This window comes from Eschrichtius robustus, chromosome 12 (assembly GCF_028021215.1).
Source record: "Eschrichtius robustus isolate mEscRob2 chromosome 12, mEscRob2.pri, whole genome shotgun sequence".
Taxonomy (NCBI): Eukaryota; Metazoa; Chordata; class Mammalia; order Artiodactyla; family Eschrichtiidae; genus Eschrichtius; species Eschrichtius robustus.
The window spans coordinates 42,121,118-42,137,533 of record NC_090835.1 but is presented as its reverse complement, the minus strand read 5'-3'; the positions used below and the strand labels follow the sequence as shown (position 1 = coordinate 42,137,533).

The window sequence follows — 16,416 nt, the reverse complement described above, 5'->3', positions numbered from 1 at the left end:
GGTTAAATGAATTGTAGAGAATCCGGAGAGTGGAACACTTGGCAGCCACCCAATCTGGTGATACGGCCTCAAACTGAATTGGCATATAAAGTGGTCCATGAAAGACTGTTCCCTAGAGAGCAAGACAGAAAATGGTTTGTGCAGTCTGATTTCCTTTCAGAGTGTGTGTGTGCATTCGTGTGTGTGAGATTGTGTTACAGAGAAAATGTCTAAAAGGCTGCATCTCAGAAGATGAACAGTGGCTATTCTAGGAGAGAGGTGTTTGAGGGGTTTTTTTTTTCTTCATTATATATGTTTGCTTTGGGGGGATTTTTTTTTTTTTTTTGGTTGTTGTTCATTGTGAATATACTCCTTTATAATCAGAAAAAAGCAAAGCCACTCTATTTTAAATGACTCATCAGTGACTACTGTTTTGTCCTGTCAACACACTCTCTTTAGCTCTCAGTTGGCTGTTACTGCTTGGATGCGCTGCGGGGGAGCCGCTGCTGAGTGCGGGGCTGGGATGTGGGGCAGCCACCAGCGGGTGAGGCCCGCTCCTCCCTCCCCTCGCCCAACAAACCAGAGTTCATCTGCCATTTCAGCACCTGGAGTTTGACAGCCTCTTTTTTTCCAGTATCTGTCCGTCTGTTCGGAAGCCCCCTCACATGCAACCCACTCACAGCCCCGGGCCCAGCACAGTGCCTGAGGGGTGGGCACCTGGCCCAGGCCGGGGCAGTAGATAGCCTGATAGACAGCTCAGAGTCCCTGCTTTCGTGCAGGGTGAAAAAGGCAGAGCTTCCAAACAAAAACAAAAAAGCGAGAGGTGATTCAACCTCCGTGCACAAAGTCAGACAAAGATCAAAGTCAGGACCTGACTTCCTGACTCACTTTAGTATCAGTATCCAATTCACTGGGGCTGCTACCAGCAACTCCATGCTGATTTTCATGTTGGTTACTTTTAAGGACAGCAGAGAATAGAAAAATAATGGTTAGATATTAATGGATTCCAGGCAAACTTTTTAATAGGCACTTTCCACTCTCGGAGACTTAACAACTCCCTACCTCTAAGGACCCTGCACATACCTTCTGCTTTCTGGCGTTCATGCCTTTGTGGATATGTTTTGTGTTTCCCTGCCCTGGAGTCATGTTCTCTCCCCTTGCTCTCCAGCCTGCAAGGGTCAGCAAAAATGTCACCTCCTCAATGAAGCCCTCCTGGATTTTCCCCAGCGCTGGAGACCCAGCTTCCTTCTCCCAATTCCCAAATCGTCTCACAGCATTTCCCATTATTGTTATTTGCAGCCACGATGTATTCCCTGTACTTGAATGTGAGCTTCTTGAGGACATGGATCATGTCTTGTACAGTGTTTAAGCCAAGCAAGTGTATCTGGTGTCAAGTAAGCTGTGGGATGAAAACTGCTCCCTCACTGTTGCAGAGTTCTCTGCATTCCGCTAAGAGCCTTAATGCACAGCATTGCACTTGACCCTCGAAACAAGCCCTTGGAGTAGGCTGGGCTATGACGTGCATTTTACAGAGGAGGAAACCAAGCCTAGGGGAGGGCAGGTTGCTCCTTGCTGAGGTCCCACAGGCAGCAAAGGATGGACCAAGGAGCAGATGGGGGCCAGTGTGCTACCCCCACCTCACTCCACTGGGCTTCGAAACACAAGCAGGCTTTTCAGATTGGGCAGCTGCACTGCCCCGGATGAGGCCACACCGAGCAGCAAGGGGAGAGATTTGGGGCAGCACTGAGTCCAACGCTCGTGTTCTCCCAACAGACAGTTGAGAGGTTCCTTGCTTTCAGTGTGTTTTGTCACATGTGGGGTTTTTCCCCTCTGTTTTTCTCTCCTTCTCAGGGGCGAGAAGAAAATGAAAGCAAGCTCTGAGACTTTGCAGTTTGTGGAATAAAATAGACAAAAAGTATTCTGACAAAGAGAAGAGAGGAATAGATGAAAAGGCTCTCAGCGGTGTCTTTAGGTGGTGGGTCCATGGAGGAATATATTTCGTTTTTATTTTTACTCTTGGGCTCTCTCCAAATCTTCTAAGAGCCAGAAACACATTTATAATGGAAGGAAGAAAAACCTTTATAAAATGCTAGTGTAGGATTCCAAAGTTGCAAAAAGTAGCCTGAGCAAGTTACTTGCTAGATTTGCTCTGCCAGTGCTGCTTTCCAGGCCAGCTGGAGGAGGCTACGAGTTCCTCCTTTGGACGAGTTTTGCAAACAGGTGTACAGAATGGAATAGCACTAGGGCTGCTTTTTTTTTTTTTTTAAGCTGACAAGTTATTTTTATGATAGCCCTTAAAATAGAATGTCACACACAAAGTAAAATATTTAAATAGTTTACAAAACCTAAAGGAAAAAATGAAAGTCTCACTTTCCACTGGTCATCCTTGTTCAAGCTCCTTCCAGAAAACGTTTCAGTACTGATCAGCTGTGAAGTGTATAACCTTTTATATATTTCTAAAAAGATCATGCATCATAATCTTCTACACCTTGCATTTTTACCTATAATAATCTTCGTGACCTCTTTGTATCAGCGTGGGGTCTATTTTATTCTATGTATTGACTACATGTGGTTTACTGAATGGATGTATCAGAATATTAACTATTGCTAGATACGTAGGTTGTTACTAGTTTTTTGGTTCTACAAAAAAAAAAAAGAAATGCTGCAACATATATGCCTGTACATGCATCTTTATGTTCTTTGTGTGACTACTAAGAGGGCATGTTTTCAGCAGATGAACTGCTGAGTCAGCGCTGTTGTGCTTTGTATGTTTTGAAAGATTTTTAACCCTCCAAAAAGGTCACAAAGATTTACACTCCCCACTGCCGAGTGGAGACTTTTCCCCCAAACTCTTACCAACATCATTACCATCAATCCTTATTTTCAACCTATAACTATAACCAAAGCCATTCTTTCATGTGGCTTCCTTCTTTGGGCATTTGTTTTCTCAGATATTATCTGGTTAATATTCAGTCTCTTCATGCAAGTTAAAAGGAAATGACATAAGCCACAGGTACTAGAAATACATGAAATGTTTTCTAACGAATGTCTCAAAAACCATCTCCCTATTACCCAAGCTGTATTAAAATTAAATTAGCTGAGTTGAGATCTTTCAAACTTAACTGGGCAATTTTTTACAAAGATTTTATTTTTTTAGAGCATGATTCAGAAAAAAAAACCAGAGAGAACAATAAAGTCAATGGGGCAATATGTAATTTGGGGGGAGATCCTTTGAGATGAAGTAAATTCCTCATCAAACATTCACCCACTAATTTCATCATCCATTGGTGATTTTCCAATTACGTTATTCATTCTGTACTTATTAGTTGGCACCATAAGAGGATATTACTTTTCTCATGTATTTACTCATTTATTTTCATTAGTATGGATTCATGGATCCTCATTTAATTGAATGTGCTATAAAGACTGCTATCATTATTTAATTTGATGCTTAAATTGCCTCAGATTTGGCTAGTGGAACCCCATCAAGTTGGCGCCTATGTCCTTTGACAAATCCTCACCGTCTTTGAACACTTGCATTCTGTGGCAAAAATCAGTCCCAGGTTCATCCTATAGTTTCCCTGCCCTAACTCTGGAATCAGACATTTCTCCTAGGAATCCTGGTTTCTTGGCAGGAAGAAAGATATTTAGAAACCAAGATCTGGGCACTAGAAGGTCATTCTACCGTGTGTCATGGCTTTTAGGTCCTCTCAGCAGACAGAGCCAGGAAATATGCTCAAATACATAGCACCTGTCCATACAAATTTATCTATCTATCTATCTATCATCTACCTCTCCATCATCATCATCATCTGTCTAATCTCATCTAACCCTAAAACGCATGAGTTCATACTGAGCCCTCAATTCCCACAGAATAGCACAAGGCACTCACTCCAAGGCACTGTGGAGAAGCTACTGGCAGGAAGGGTGCAAGGAGGAAGTTCTGGCCGCCTCTCTCCTTGCCTGCTAATGGCCAGATATGACTCTGAGGAGGGACGAAAACAAAGTTTTCATCAGATCTTGCTGTTCTTCCTTTCTCTACTTTCACCACTTTATTGAGGTCCAGCTACAAACACTGCAAATATATGAAGTGCAGAACCTAAGTTCTGACATACGTATATAACTGTGAAACCATCACACAATCAATACAGTGAACATACTTATCACCCCAAAGGCTTCCTGGCGTGCTCTTATCCCCCTCCTGCCTTGCCCCGTCCTCCCCTTCCCTCTCTCACCATGAAATTACTGATCTACTTTCTGTCATTACTGATTAGTTCACATTTTCTAGAATTTTTTGTAAGTAGAATCACACAGTATGTACTTTTTTGGGGTCTGGCTTCTTTACTTAGCATAATTATTTACCCACGTTGCTGTGTGTATCAGTAGCTGTTCCAATTCCATTGTATGGCTATTCCACAGTGACTTATCCATTAGCTATACTTGAAGGACATTTGAGCTGTTTCCAGTAGTTGGCTATTACAAATCAAGCTGCCATAAACATTCATATATCGGTCTTTGTGTGGATATAAGCTTGCATTTTTTTTAGGTAAATACTTAGGAGTGGGATGGTTAGATCACAGGGTGTGTGTTTAACGGGTTTCCAGAGTGGTTGTCCCACATGTTATGTTTTTTAAACGACTGCACTTTTAGAAAAGCAGGGACAGTTACAACGTTGTGTTACGAAAAAAAAGCCCAACAGGTTAGGGCTGGATTTATGAAGGACAATGTTTCCTTCCAGAAGCTTGGGGTGGGCTGAACATGTTTCTTGGAAATACGGGCACAGACCCCTTCCTTGAAGGGAGCCAAGCTGTTGTTCCTTTGGTCACAGAGGGGGGAGTTTTGCAGAGATTCAAAACACAGGAAAACAATAGCTGAGATTTATCTCAGCTCGGAGGCCCTCTGCATTAGACAAATACCTTTTCTTTGGTAAACAAACCTAGGACTTCCTTTTCCTGCTGGAGCTGGGGTACAGAGTAAATAGGCCCTGAATTTGTAAACAGAGCACACAGGTAGGTGCTGGGGCACGGGGCCCCTCCTGGAGAGGGACTGATACTGACAGACGCCACCGCACTCCTGTGTTCTTGCCACCCGGTTACCCAGAGGCCCCTCCCCTGCAGAGTCAGCCCAGCGCATTTTTAAGTCACTGCTGTCCTGCCATCTTCTGGAGTCCTTTGGTGGATAAAATGGGGGTAGGTGGCACCTGATAGAGAAGTTGAGTCAAGAGAAAAAGGGCTAAGATTAAAAGGATGTGCTGGGAAGATGTCAAAGCCACAAAGGGCTCTCAGAGGAGAGGTTTCTTTCATTTCTAGGTTAACAACCAAGATGATACTGAAATCTAGACTTGACTTGAAATCTATTTGACTTGACATCAGTATAACACGGACTCTAGCTCTTGCTTGGGATTTTTTTTTTCCATGAGAACAAACAGATTTAATGCTTAATCTCCATCTTTAGGTACTAGTTACTGTTCAGTTAAGAGCCAGTCCTCTTTTTGATTTTTGCCCTCTCTTTCTAGAAGCAAGCTTGCACCTGACCCACCATGGTCCCCACAGAAGTCACAGTGAGTACAGCCACGCCCCTCGGGTTCCTCAAAATGCACTCTATTTTGGGGCCTCTTTTCAGGGAGTGGGAAGGAATCCATTGTGGCGGAAGGATTTCTCTGTGGTTTCCCAGGGTAAGAGCTCTGCTGAGCAGTGCCCAGGACAGGGGGTTGATGCCCAGCACAGGGGGCTCTGCAAACGTGAAGCGCTAGAAGGGCTTTGGGGTATGTGGGAGCACAGAGGAAAATGCTACTTTAGATTTTACTAATAGGTGAGGGTTGTATGATCTTTAGGATGTCTTTGTCCCATGTGTCTGTTCTGAAACTCAGACAAAAGAGGGCAAGAGAGAATCCATTCAGTTTGTTTTTAAAAGACCCACGGTGGGCATGTTAGTTTTGTTTCTTACATAACATTATGTAGCCTTTACAAAAAACACATAATGATATATATTTCTCTGAAAGAGGAAAAGAGGCCAACAAAAATGAGTGAGTAAAGTCATTATCCAGAGAATTGTTTGTGATTTTATAGTCAAATGTAATTAATTATAGAATCAAATCAAATTCCCATGCTTTTGTTATATTCATAAATGCTCACAAAAATATCTAAAGGTTTTAATTTTGCTTTTCTCAAAGTACGAATCTGGGTTTTACATGTAGGTGTTGAAATCAAACCTTCTTAGTGGAGCTGACAAACTGTCCCTCACAGTACACTGTAGGTTCCCACCATCTGTGGAGATTGGTGGTTGCCACCCCTGATGTCAAATAAGTTATTTATCATATGCTAATGATATTTAGTATTGCATATGTCACTGCATATCCCGTAACAACAACAACAACAAGGCAATTATTTTGGACCTGGTGAAGTAACGAGGTAAGTCTCTATTTTTCTAACCAGAATTAGACCCTTAGTTTCTCCTGAGTTAGAATTTGCTCTTCATCCCTGATGCTGGAAACGGGGCTGACACTCTCAGTCATTCGGTTTTATCCTCTGGAATCTTGGAAGATATCAAGACTCTGCAAGGCAGCTCCAGAGAGGAAGAAAAATGCACCCCAGTAATGACCTTTTGTGGTCAAGAGGTGTCCAGCACCACCTACATGGGGACAAGATGGGGTCTCTGTGGCTATGACCCTGGGAAACAGCCATGACGTCCCTGTGGCCACCTTTCTGAGCACTGGCCATGTGCCAGCAACCAGCCAGGGTGCCACTTTCCTGCAGCCTCACGGTAAAGGCAGAGCCATGCTTACAGATGAGGAAACGAGGCTGGGAGAAGGAACGGAAGGTTCCAGGTCTCGTGGCTACAAGGAGGAGGAGCCCTAGAGGGTGCTCTCAGAGTCACGGCTTCACTGGGTTCCCCCCTGTGGGCAAATGTCAACACGCCGAGGTCCAAGCCTCGCTGTGTGGAAGTCTCACTTCCTCAAGGGTGGGGACAGAGCACCTTGGGGCGGTGCCTGCCACCTCCCACTGCTCCTAACGACTCCGCATCCCTCCCTGCCTGTCTCCCTCCCCTCCCATTTCCCGTCTCCTGTCCCCAGACGCCCATCTTGGTACTAAGGAGCAATGAGGGACACAGTTTTTGCCCTCTACCCTGGCCTCTCCCCAGAGGTGGGAATGAGGGGCCTGGAGCTGGGGGAAGGTTTCCAGAGACAATGTGAATCGGTGAGGGAGGCCTCGGAAAGCTCTGGAGACCTTCTTCCTGCTCCAGGAGCTGCACGACGTTCACTGCCTGGGCTGCTGCTTCGGGGCCAACGTTCTCCTGAGGGGAGGAGGACACACCTGCCCGGGCTCGGGGGCCGAGGCCTGTGGGGCAGAACCTCGCTGGGGGCACCAGCAGGCAGCGCAGGCCCCTTGCCCGGCCGTGCCCTGAGGTTTGCCCCCAGCATCAGGCAGCTCCCGGCTGCTCCGGGCAGAGGAAGCCACAGGGCATCCTCTGGTGCCCAGAATCTTTCCGGGGTTGGGAGTGGGGAGGTAGGGCACCTGACGGCCACTCTGCTTGGGCTCCGTGAGGCCCAGCTCAGGTGCTGGGACCCAGATGCCGTGGCTCACGTTTGGTGTGGCCACTTTGACAACATCAGCACAGGAGAGCTGGGCTTTGGGTCAGCAGGGATTAAAAGTGCCCCAGCTTGGGACTGAGGGGCTGGGGGGATGGCTCTGGCCTTGACCTTCCCCCAGTGGCTGAGGGTTTGGGCAGAACCTTCCATTCCTTGGGTCTGTCTCCTCCTCTCTAAGATGGTCTCTAACATCTGAACATCATTCTAAAACCTGTTGAGCTTCCAAAAAAATTTTCCAGAGCAGAAACAAAAGCTTACGTGAGGAGAAGGCACCCCATTGCTGAGTTCCAGGCCGGCCACGGGTCACGCTGTGACACATTCTCTCGTCTACTTAGATCTATGACTATAATGCGCCTCTTTTCTTGATCAAAATGCTAAAAATCATCCAAAATAAATGATATAAATCCCCCAATTAAGCAGCCCCCTGGGAGTAACAGAGCCATCCCACGATGCCGCCCTGTCTAGGGCACCTCTGAGCTGTGGAGCTGCCGTCAGGGCCCTGCACACAGAGGGACCTCCCCTCCCCCCACCCCACCCCCATCCCAGCCTCGAGCTCGACAGGCGAGGCCTGGCGCAGGAGCCATCGACCTCTCTAACATTTTGCTCCAATTCTATTTCCATCACCGAGGCGAATGGTGTCCTTTGGAAGTGGTTTCCTTGCCTGGCATGTACTCTGTGCTCAGTAAATATCGGTCGAATGAGTGAACAAATCACATTATTTATCGGCAAGGAACTAGAAATAAAGAGCTGTTTCTCAAGCCTAGGACGAGCATGCCGTTTTCTTAGGCAGGCAGGGAATGAGATGGCGGCATTTTCACACAAACACCATCCCGGCCAGGTCTGGGCCCTGTCCACCCCAGCGAATCACCACTTCTCCCACTGGAAGAAGATTCTAGATCTGGCTCAGACCTCTGCTCATGGGGGTCCACAGGCTCCGAATAGTGGTCTAGTTGGTAAAGACGTCATGTTTTTAAGAGTGTCTGAGAACAACACAGTTTGCTAAGAAATGCAAGAGAAACCTTAGGTAAGAAGATTTCTAGACATTCTAATATGATGTGGAAGAGAATGGTCAGCCCCTTCAGAGAGCAGGGCCTGGACACTTCCCAGCAATAACAACACCCTGTCTCACTCCGTCTCCACTGCCTGCCTCGTGTTCCATAACAGGCTTGAGGCACCGTACTGGGTGCGTACAACAGAATAGAAAAGAAAGGACATACATTAAAACAGGGTCAGAGGAAATTGACAGAATAGGGAGAAAAGACCAAGAGAAGGAGTTAGAACTTGGGTTTTCAGCCTAAAGCTGTGCTGTCTGGTGAGGTAGCCACGAGCCACGTGGGGCCCGTGAGCACATGAAACGGGGCCACTCCAACTTAGATGCCCCGTGAGTGTAAAATGCACTCCATTCAAATATAGTCTCCGCAACAAAAGGATGTAAAATATTTTGGTAACTTTTACATTGCTTATGTAACGAAAAAATATTTTAGACATACTAGGTTCCAATAAAATACATTATTAAGGTGAATTCCACCTGTCTCTTTTTCACTTCTTTCACTTGGCTACTAGAAAATGCAAAATTAACCCAGAGTTGCCTTATACTCCTATTGGACAGCGTTGGTCGAAGGATCTTATTTGGTTACTATAATTGGGCTACCAGTTTGACTGAGTTTCCCAATTAAAAAGGGAATCCTGATTAAGTCACAAAATTTATATGGTGCATGAGCGAAAAAAAAACACCTCACCTGTTCTTCAGGAGATACGAAAGCCCTTCTTCACTTCTCTTTTATATTTAAATGCCAAATAAATATCTAGGCTAGGTCTTGGTGAGTAGGACACAGAGCTATACGGACAGGCCCTTGGAGGTCCCCTCTCGGTGGAGAGGGTGGGCTCCACGGGGAGCCCCTTAGATGCCACCTCGATGCAGACCCCGGGATAAACTCATGGCAGCTTGTGGGAAGTCGTTCTACGCAGTGCTCAGGCCAGGAGGCTCCAGCAGGTGCTCTTGGATGCACGCGAAACCGTGTGGATTTCAGATGCTTACACTGATCTTCTCTCAAGATGTTCTGACCCAGACTTTGAAAACAGCCTTTGTGGGTAGCTTCTCCAGCAAGAGCAGTGTCTCTAGGACTCAGAGAGCAGGGAGGGAGGGAGGAAGGAATGGCTTGGCAACCTCAGAATTCCTCCCGGAAGCCAGGTGCCCCTCATCTGGAAGAGGGGCCCGTCCCTACCTGGAAGGTCAAGGATTAAATGCATGCATGTCCTGTACTCCGCACTGGGTCTGATGTGCACTAGGTGCTCTGACAGTAGGGAATCAAATAAATTGGTAACTAATTGACGTTTACATTTGCTGGAAGATTTTCAAAGGATCCTTGGGTATTTACCTATCAGGCATGGACAAAGCTATGAGCACAAGTCTCGATGCAGGTGGACAGTTTGTCCAGGCTCCCCGTAGCCTGGGACGTGAATTCTTCCTTTGTCATCCTCAAAAAGATGGCCAACGCTTTGAACTTGTAAGGATGATATAGGCTTACCTTGTAGTCTTGATAAAATTCACACAAACCCAGGTTTTTTGTGTGTGAATTCAGTCACTCTTAAAATATGTCTGGGGAGTCCCTAACTAAATATAATTCTATGCTGAAGCACTGGTCCTCCAACCCTCACCCAACAAGAAAACGTGCTCCTTGTGCTTCAAGCAGGACACAGTGTCCCCACTCTGGGACACAGTCTTGGGGAGCGGTGGTCACGGGCTCGTTTACCAGGCCATGGAGAAGGCTGGGTCTCCCGGGACACTGGGACTGCTAGGGGTCCCCTCTGTGAGACCCTCTGTGCCACATCTGTGAATGGGGATGCTGTCTGCCTCCCTAACTCACAGCCTTGGGTGCAGGCTCATGTGAGAGTCTATTAAAGCTATTTAACCCCTGCAAAATGTAAAAAACCCACCCTCTACAGAGCAGCTGGACGCTTACTCACTGTGGATTCACAGTTGACACCTGCTCATCTGCTTGGCTTTACTGACTTTCCTCCAAAATGTCACCCTCCCAACTTCTTAAACCTCCAGTGATACTTCTGTGGGTCTCCGTGCTCTACATGTTCTTCCTTCCACCTGAAAGTTCTTTCTTTCTTCTCAAAGTCTACTCAAACCCCACCTCTTAGGGGATGCCCTTCCCAGTGGGGCCATTGACGGTGCCTGGCTCCCATGTCCCGCTTTGGCAGAAGTCTCCTGGCATCTTCACTGAAATACGAGTCATCTGTAAGATCTGTCCTCCCAATGATCTGGGCCTGTAGACAACGGCCAAAGCTGGGAGGGAAGTCTTTAAATGTACGCTGAGAATGGGTGAACCAGGCCTGGGGACGAAGCACATTCAAAATGGAGAGCTTTCCTCAGCTCTTCCCAGAAGCGGGCCGTTCCCGGCTGCTGGCTCCTGGATCTGGCCCCCGGGGGTCTCTCTGCAGTAGGACTTTCTCTTGGTCGCACACTAGAGGTGGATCAGGACCAGATTCCAGATTTTCCTAATTGTAGTCCAGGTTACCCTGGGTATCCCCCTGGCACTTCCTGCCGGTCGGGGCCCAAACGGAATGGACCCATCACCTCAGCTCTCGGCACGAGCTTCAGAATTCAGGAGACCACAGCCTCCTGGCGTCTACTGCACCTTATCAGTCCACTCAGTGTGTCCTGATATCTTAAAAAGCACTCAGTAAACACACACACACACACACACACACACACACACACACACACACACGACAGGTTCCATGCTCATGTAAGATTAGGAAACATTATTAAACAAAATTCAACAGATTCTGAAGGACTTCTCAGAGCCTTTACTATGCTATCATGCCGTTAAAATAAAACAAGCTCTGCAGGACTTCTCAGAGCCTTTAATATGCTCATGATTATTGTGAATTTCAAAGAAGGTGATATAGTGAGCAGAGATTCTCAACTATTTAACTACTGGTGTTCCACCCAAAACATGGTTTGGGAAATGCTGGTTGAAACTATTAGAAATAGATGGAGATTATAATGTGTGTAGAAGGGGAGCTCCCAGCTAAAAGAAGACTGGTAGAAGATGTTTTATTATTTCAATATGAATAGTTTAATACATAAACTAAATATTTTTACTTAAATATTTATTGGCATTAAATATTTAATATTTAAAACAAAATGAAAACCTAGTGGGGATCTGAGGTTACTTCTAGTCCAAATGCTTCTAGATGAACTGAACAACTGCTGCATTTCCGGAGCAGAAATGAAGGGAGAGATGAGATTTGGCAAGGCGTGTGCCTTGGGGCAAGGGAACGAGAGCTAGTGGTCCCTGGCAGGATTGGGGGCCCTAATGGGGGCCCTAGGAGGGGGGTGCTGGTGGGAAGTGAGAGCATGTGAGAATTTGTAAGTGGAGGCCTTGGAACATGTCAGATACGGGACCGAGTTTCCCCTCCACCAGGTAACCCTCGCCTCCATTCCCTCCATCCCAGGCTTGACTCAAGGGCTCCATCTCCAGCCTTTATTTCCTCCTCCCCCAGCAGGGGTTCTAGGAAGGCGTCTGAGCCAGGAACCCATTGAAGCTGTAATGAGGGGTGTGTGTGTGCATGCGCATGAGCACACGCGTGTGCACATTGTGAGGGTGTGTGCGCACGTGTCTGAATGTGTGCATGTATGTGTGTCGGTATGTACATGTGAGTATGTATATTAGTGTAGGCATGTTTGTGTGCACGTGTGTTTGTAAATGTGTGTGTGTGTGTGCTTGTGAGGGCTGGTTTCATGGGTGTGTGACCCCTACTGCTGCACACTTCATGCTTAGAAGTGTCACTTGCTTGATTTAATGCTCTGCTATCTTGAAATTCTTAACAAATTTTGAACAAGGGACCCTGAAATCACGTAGTCTGTCCTGGTTCTTATGTATGTGCGTGTATGTGAGAGTGTATGAATATGTGTGTGTGTGTTCATGTGTGTGCACATGTGTAAGTGGGTGCATGTGTGACTCTTTGGTGCTTCTCAAACAGAGGATCCACAGCTTTCAGAAGACTCAGGGGAACCTGGACCCAGAAAAGTTTAAAAGCCTCTGAGGACCTTTTTGGGAGGGTAGAGTAGAGAGAAGGGACAATCAGAACCATTCACTTAGTTTGATAAAGGTCCGCCCACCAGTGGTCCCAGACCCTCTTTCCCACGCCGTCAGAGCATCTGTCATGCAGCCTGTGACTGTTCCTTTGCTTGAGTGTCTCCTCCCAGAGTAGGTAAGTTCCATGAGAGCAGGAACCATGTCTGACTCTTCAGCATGTACCCATTACCTACCATGTCGTAGGTGCTCAATAAACATTTGTTGAATAAATAAATCATTTACAATCCAAGCAGATGCTCTCAGAATTCCTACTTCCTACACATACATTTCTTTTGTCTTATCACAGACTTTGGGAGTGGAAGGTTCAAGGGCTCCATGCCTCTGACATCATCAGATAGAACCTCCAAAAGCATGCCCTTGACCCAATGCCATCCTGTGTCTCCTTGCAGAGCCTGATCCCTAATATGGCAGATGACTATAGCTATGACACCACGTCTTCCATGGAAGATTACGGGAACTTCAACATCACTGACTTATTCTGTAAGAAAAACCACGTCAGGCAGTTCGCAAGCTACTTCCTTCCACCCTTCTACTGGCTCGTGTTCATCGTGGGGTCCTTGGGCAACAGTCTGGTCATCCTTGTCTACTGGTACTGCACGAGGGTGAAGACCATGACTGACATGTTCCTTTTGAATTTGGCAATCGCTGACCTTCTCTTTCTTGTCACCCTTCCCTTCTGGGCCATTGCCGCCGCTGACCAGTGGAAATTCCAGACCTTCATGTGCAGACTGGTCAACAGCATGTACAAGATGAACTTCTACAGCTGTGTGCTGCTGATCACGTGCATCAGCGTGGACAGGTACATCGCCATTGCTCAGGCCACGAGAGCGCAGATGTGGAGGCAGAAAAGGCTTCTGTACAGCAAAATGGTCTGCTTTACTGTCTGGGTGATGGCAGCCGCACTCTGCATCCCGGAACTCCTGTACAGCCAAGTCAAGAAGGAGTATGGGATTGCTATCTGCACCATGGTTTACCCCAGTGATGAGAGTACCAAACTGAAGTCAGCTGTGTTGACTCTGAAAGTCATCCTGGGGTTCTTCCTCCCTTTTGTGGTCATGGCTTGCTGCTATACCATCATCATTCACACCCTGAAACAAGCCAAGAAGTCATCCAAGCACAAGGCCCTGAAGGTGACCATCACTGTGCTCACTGTCTTCGTCCTATCCCAGTTCCCCCATAACTGCGTTCTGCTGGTGCAGACCATCGATGCCTACAGCACGTTCATCTCCAGCTGTGCTGTCTCCACCAACATTGACATCAGCTTCCAGGTCACTCAAACCATCGCCTTTCTCCACAGTTGCCTGAACCCTGTTCTCTACGTTTTTGTGGGTGAGAGGTTCCGCCGGGATCTTGTGAAGACCCTAAAGAACTTGGGTTGCATCAGCCAGGCTCAGTGGGTTTCATTTACAAGGAGAGAAGGAAGCCTGAAGCTGTCATCTATGTTGCTGGAGACAACCTCGGGAGCTCTTTCCCTCTGAGGGATCTTCTCCTTGAGGTGGATGGTCCTTTTGGAAGTAACAAAAAATACAGCTACGGCTTCCCTTACTGGTAGGGCCAGAGGGAAAGCAGAGAAGGAAAAGGAAGTGAATAAAAGGAAATAAAAAACTCAGAAAGGGATGAATTTGAATAACGTTATACTTTTTGTCAGGATTTGCCAAGCCAGAGTCTTCAAAATTGACTGGCCATCCCAGGGGGCTGCTGATTGGCTCCTGGCTGCAATACCTGCAGTTTTCAAAGGAGGACTAATGAGCAGCATTGCAAGCCTCCCTGGCTTTGCCACTTGCCTGAGCGTTAATGCAAAGCCTCCTCCTCTGGAGGAGGCTTTGATTTCTCAGTGCACAGTGAATCGCTGTGCCTTCAGTTCTGATGCCACCCCTTCCAAAAGAAGACACAGAAGCACTGGCCACTGCCATAGTCCACAAATGTACAAGGCTTCATGAAAACTCCCATCTTTGGAGAATTTCTACCCTGGTTTGGGGGGCTGATACCATGCCAGGTCTTAGAGATTCCTGCTCTAGAATCTTTCCAAACAACCTCAGATCTAATGCCCTTCTGGTCTCCTTGATCTGTTTTGGGCCAGTGAGGGTCCTTGTTCCTGTTCTGAAGCTATCTGCAGCACTGGTCAGTGAGGCCCTGGGTAACTGACCCTGGGTAACTGACCATACCAGCACGTCATCCGGATTCTGTTGGTTTCCAACCCATTTCTGCCAGAGGTTCTGTGATTTCACACCTGGCTGCCACGCTGATCTGATCAAGGATTCAGCTTGTCCAGTGGTGTCATGGAAGTGGTCCTCTCAGCCCATGCAGGGAGACTAAGAACCTCAGTTGGTGGGAACCTGGCTCCATTATGGGCTCACTGTGTTGAGTGGCTTGTGTGATGGTCCACTCTGTCTGCTCCCTATAAAACGGGCTGGTCCTATTTGCCCTTTTGTTTCTGAGGCCACTGCAAGGATATCTGCTTCCATGCTTCTCTTCTTCATACTGTATAACGCTAACATGTTAAAAAAAAGCTTTCAACTTAGAGATTAGGCTGAAAAACAGTTAATAGAACTCACCTTTGCTCTGTGTCTTTCTTTTAACTATTTGGCAAATTTATCACATTTAAAATTTTCATTTATTAGAAAAGTGCTTTTTAAATGACTGTTTAAAAACATCCGTTACTTTTCACTTTCTTCACCCTGTCTCTGTATTTTAAATGTGTACAATTAGAGATCAAATAGCCGTATCAGAGTGTGAAGAATAAGAGACTAGGATAGGGAAATAACATTTCCAAAATACCATAAAATCATCTTGGTTGACCAATTTTTAATTTCTCCTCTGTTCAAACTTATCTTCCAAGTTTTTCCAGGTTAGTCCAATGGAATTTCCAAGAAGGACAATTACAGCAGCACCATAAACCATACGAGCTTTGCCACTTGCTCCTGAGGAAGCATCTCATTTTCCCAGCAGGCTGTGAATTGCTGTGGTTTCAGTTCCAAGGCCATCCCTTCCAAAGGGCACACAAAAGCTCTAGACTCTGCCATGGTGTCCATCTTCTCCCCACCCACTTCTAAACTACATGTCAGTGCAAAATAAGGTGAGCAGAAAGTGGGCAGCAACAAGGGGGAGCAAAGGGTAACACAAAGGCTGCGCCAACCCACCCCGAGTGTGGGCAGTTGGTGGCAAATAAGCATTGGCCTGGGACCAGCACAACAACATGGGTCCCGGCACAACAAGAACTGCCTACGGTCAAAGGGAAGGATGACTTCCCCAAGGCAGTCTATGGACGGAGCTGTCTATATGGCCACCTTTTCCAGGAGGAGACCCAGATACCCTTTGAGGAACCTAGAAGAATAAGCAATAGGCATGGGCCAAACCTAAATAACACTGTGCAGTTAAGTGGAAGAACTCAACTGAGTTTGGCTCTTCCATCCCATGCCGTTTTGTTTGTTTGTTTGTTTTTGTTTTTTTTTATACAGCAGGTTCTTATTAGTTATCTATTTTATACATATTAGTGTATACATGTCAATCTTAATCTCCCAATTCATCACACCACCTCCCCCTGCGCTTTCCCCCCTTGGTGTCCATACATTTATGCTGTACACCTGTGTCTCTATTTCTGCCTTGCAAACTGGTTCATCCATACCATTTTTCTAGATTCCACATATATGCGTTAATATGTGATATTTGTTTTTCTCTTTCTGACTTACTTCACTCTGTATGACAGTCTCTAGGTCCATCCACGTCTCTACAAAT

General features: G+C 46.5%; 1 protein-coding gene across 1 annotated transcript; it reads left to right on the top strand.

Annotated features, from left to right (window-relative positions):
• Nucleotides 1–5,518: 5,518 nt before the first annotated feature.
• CCR9 (C-C motif chemokine receptor 9) lies at nucleotides 5,519–14,159 on the top strand. Its single transcript, XM_068558801.1, has 2 exons — nucleotides 5,519–5,539; nucleotides 13,071–14,159. Exons 1-2 carry the CDS (start codon nucleotides 5,519–5,521, stop codon nucleotides 14,157–14,159), a joined length of 1,110 nt encoding a protein of 369 aa, XP_068414902.1.
• Nucleotides 14,160–16,416: the final 2,257 nt, after the last annotated feature.

Excerpts from the sequence above, each read along its gene's own strand:
- CCR9 (XM_068558801.1), top strand. The coding sequence starts at position 5,519 with ATGGTCCCCACAGAAGTCACA. Across the intron at positions 5,540-13,070 it reads TGGTCCCCACAGAAGTCACA|AGCCTGATCCCTAATATGGC; the intron begins GTGAGTACAGCC and ends GTCTCCTTGCAG.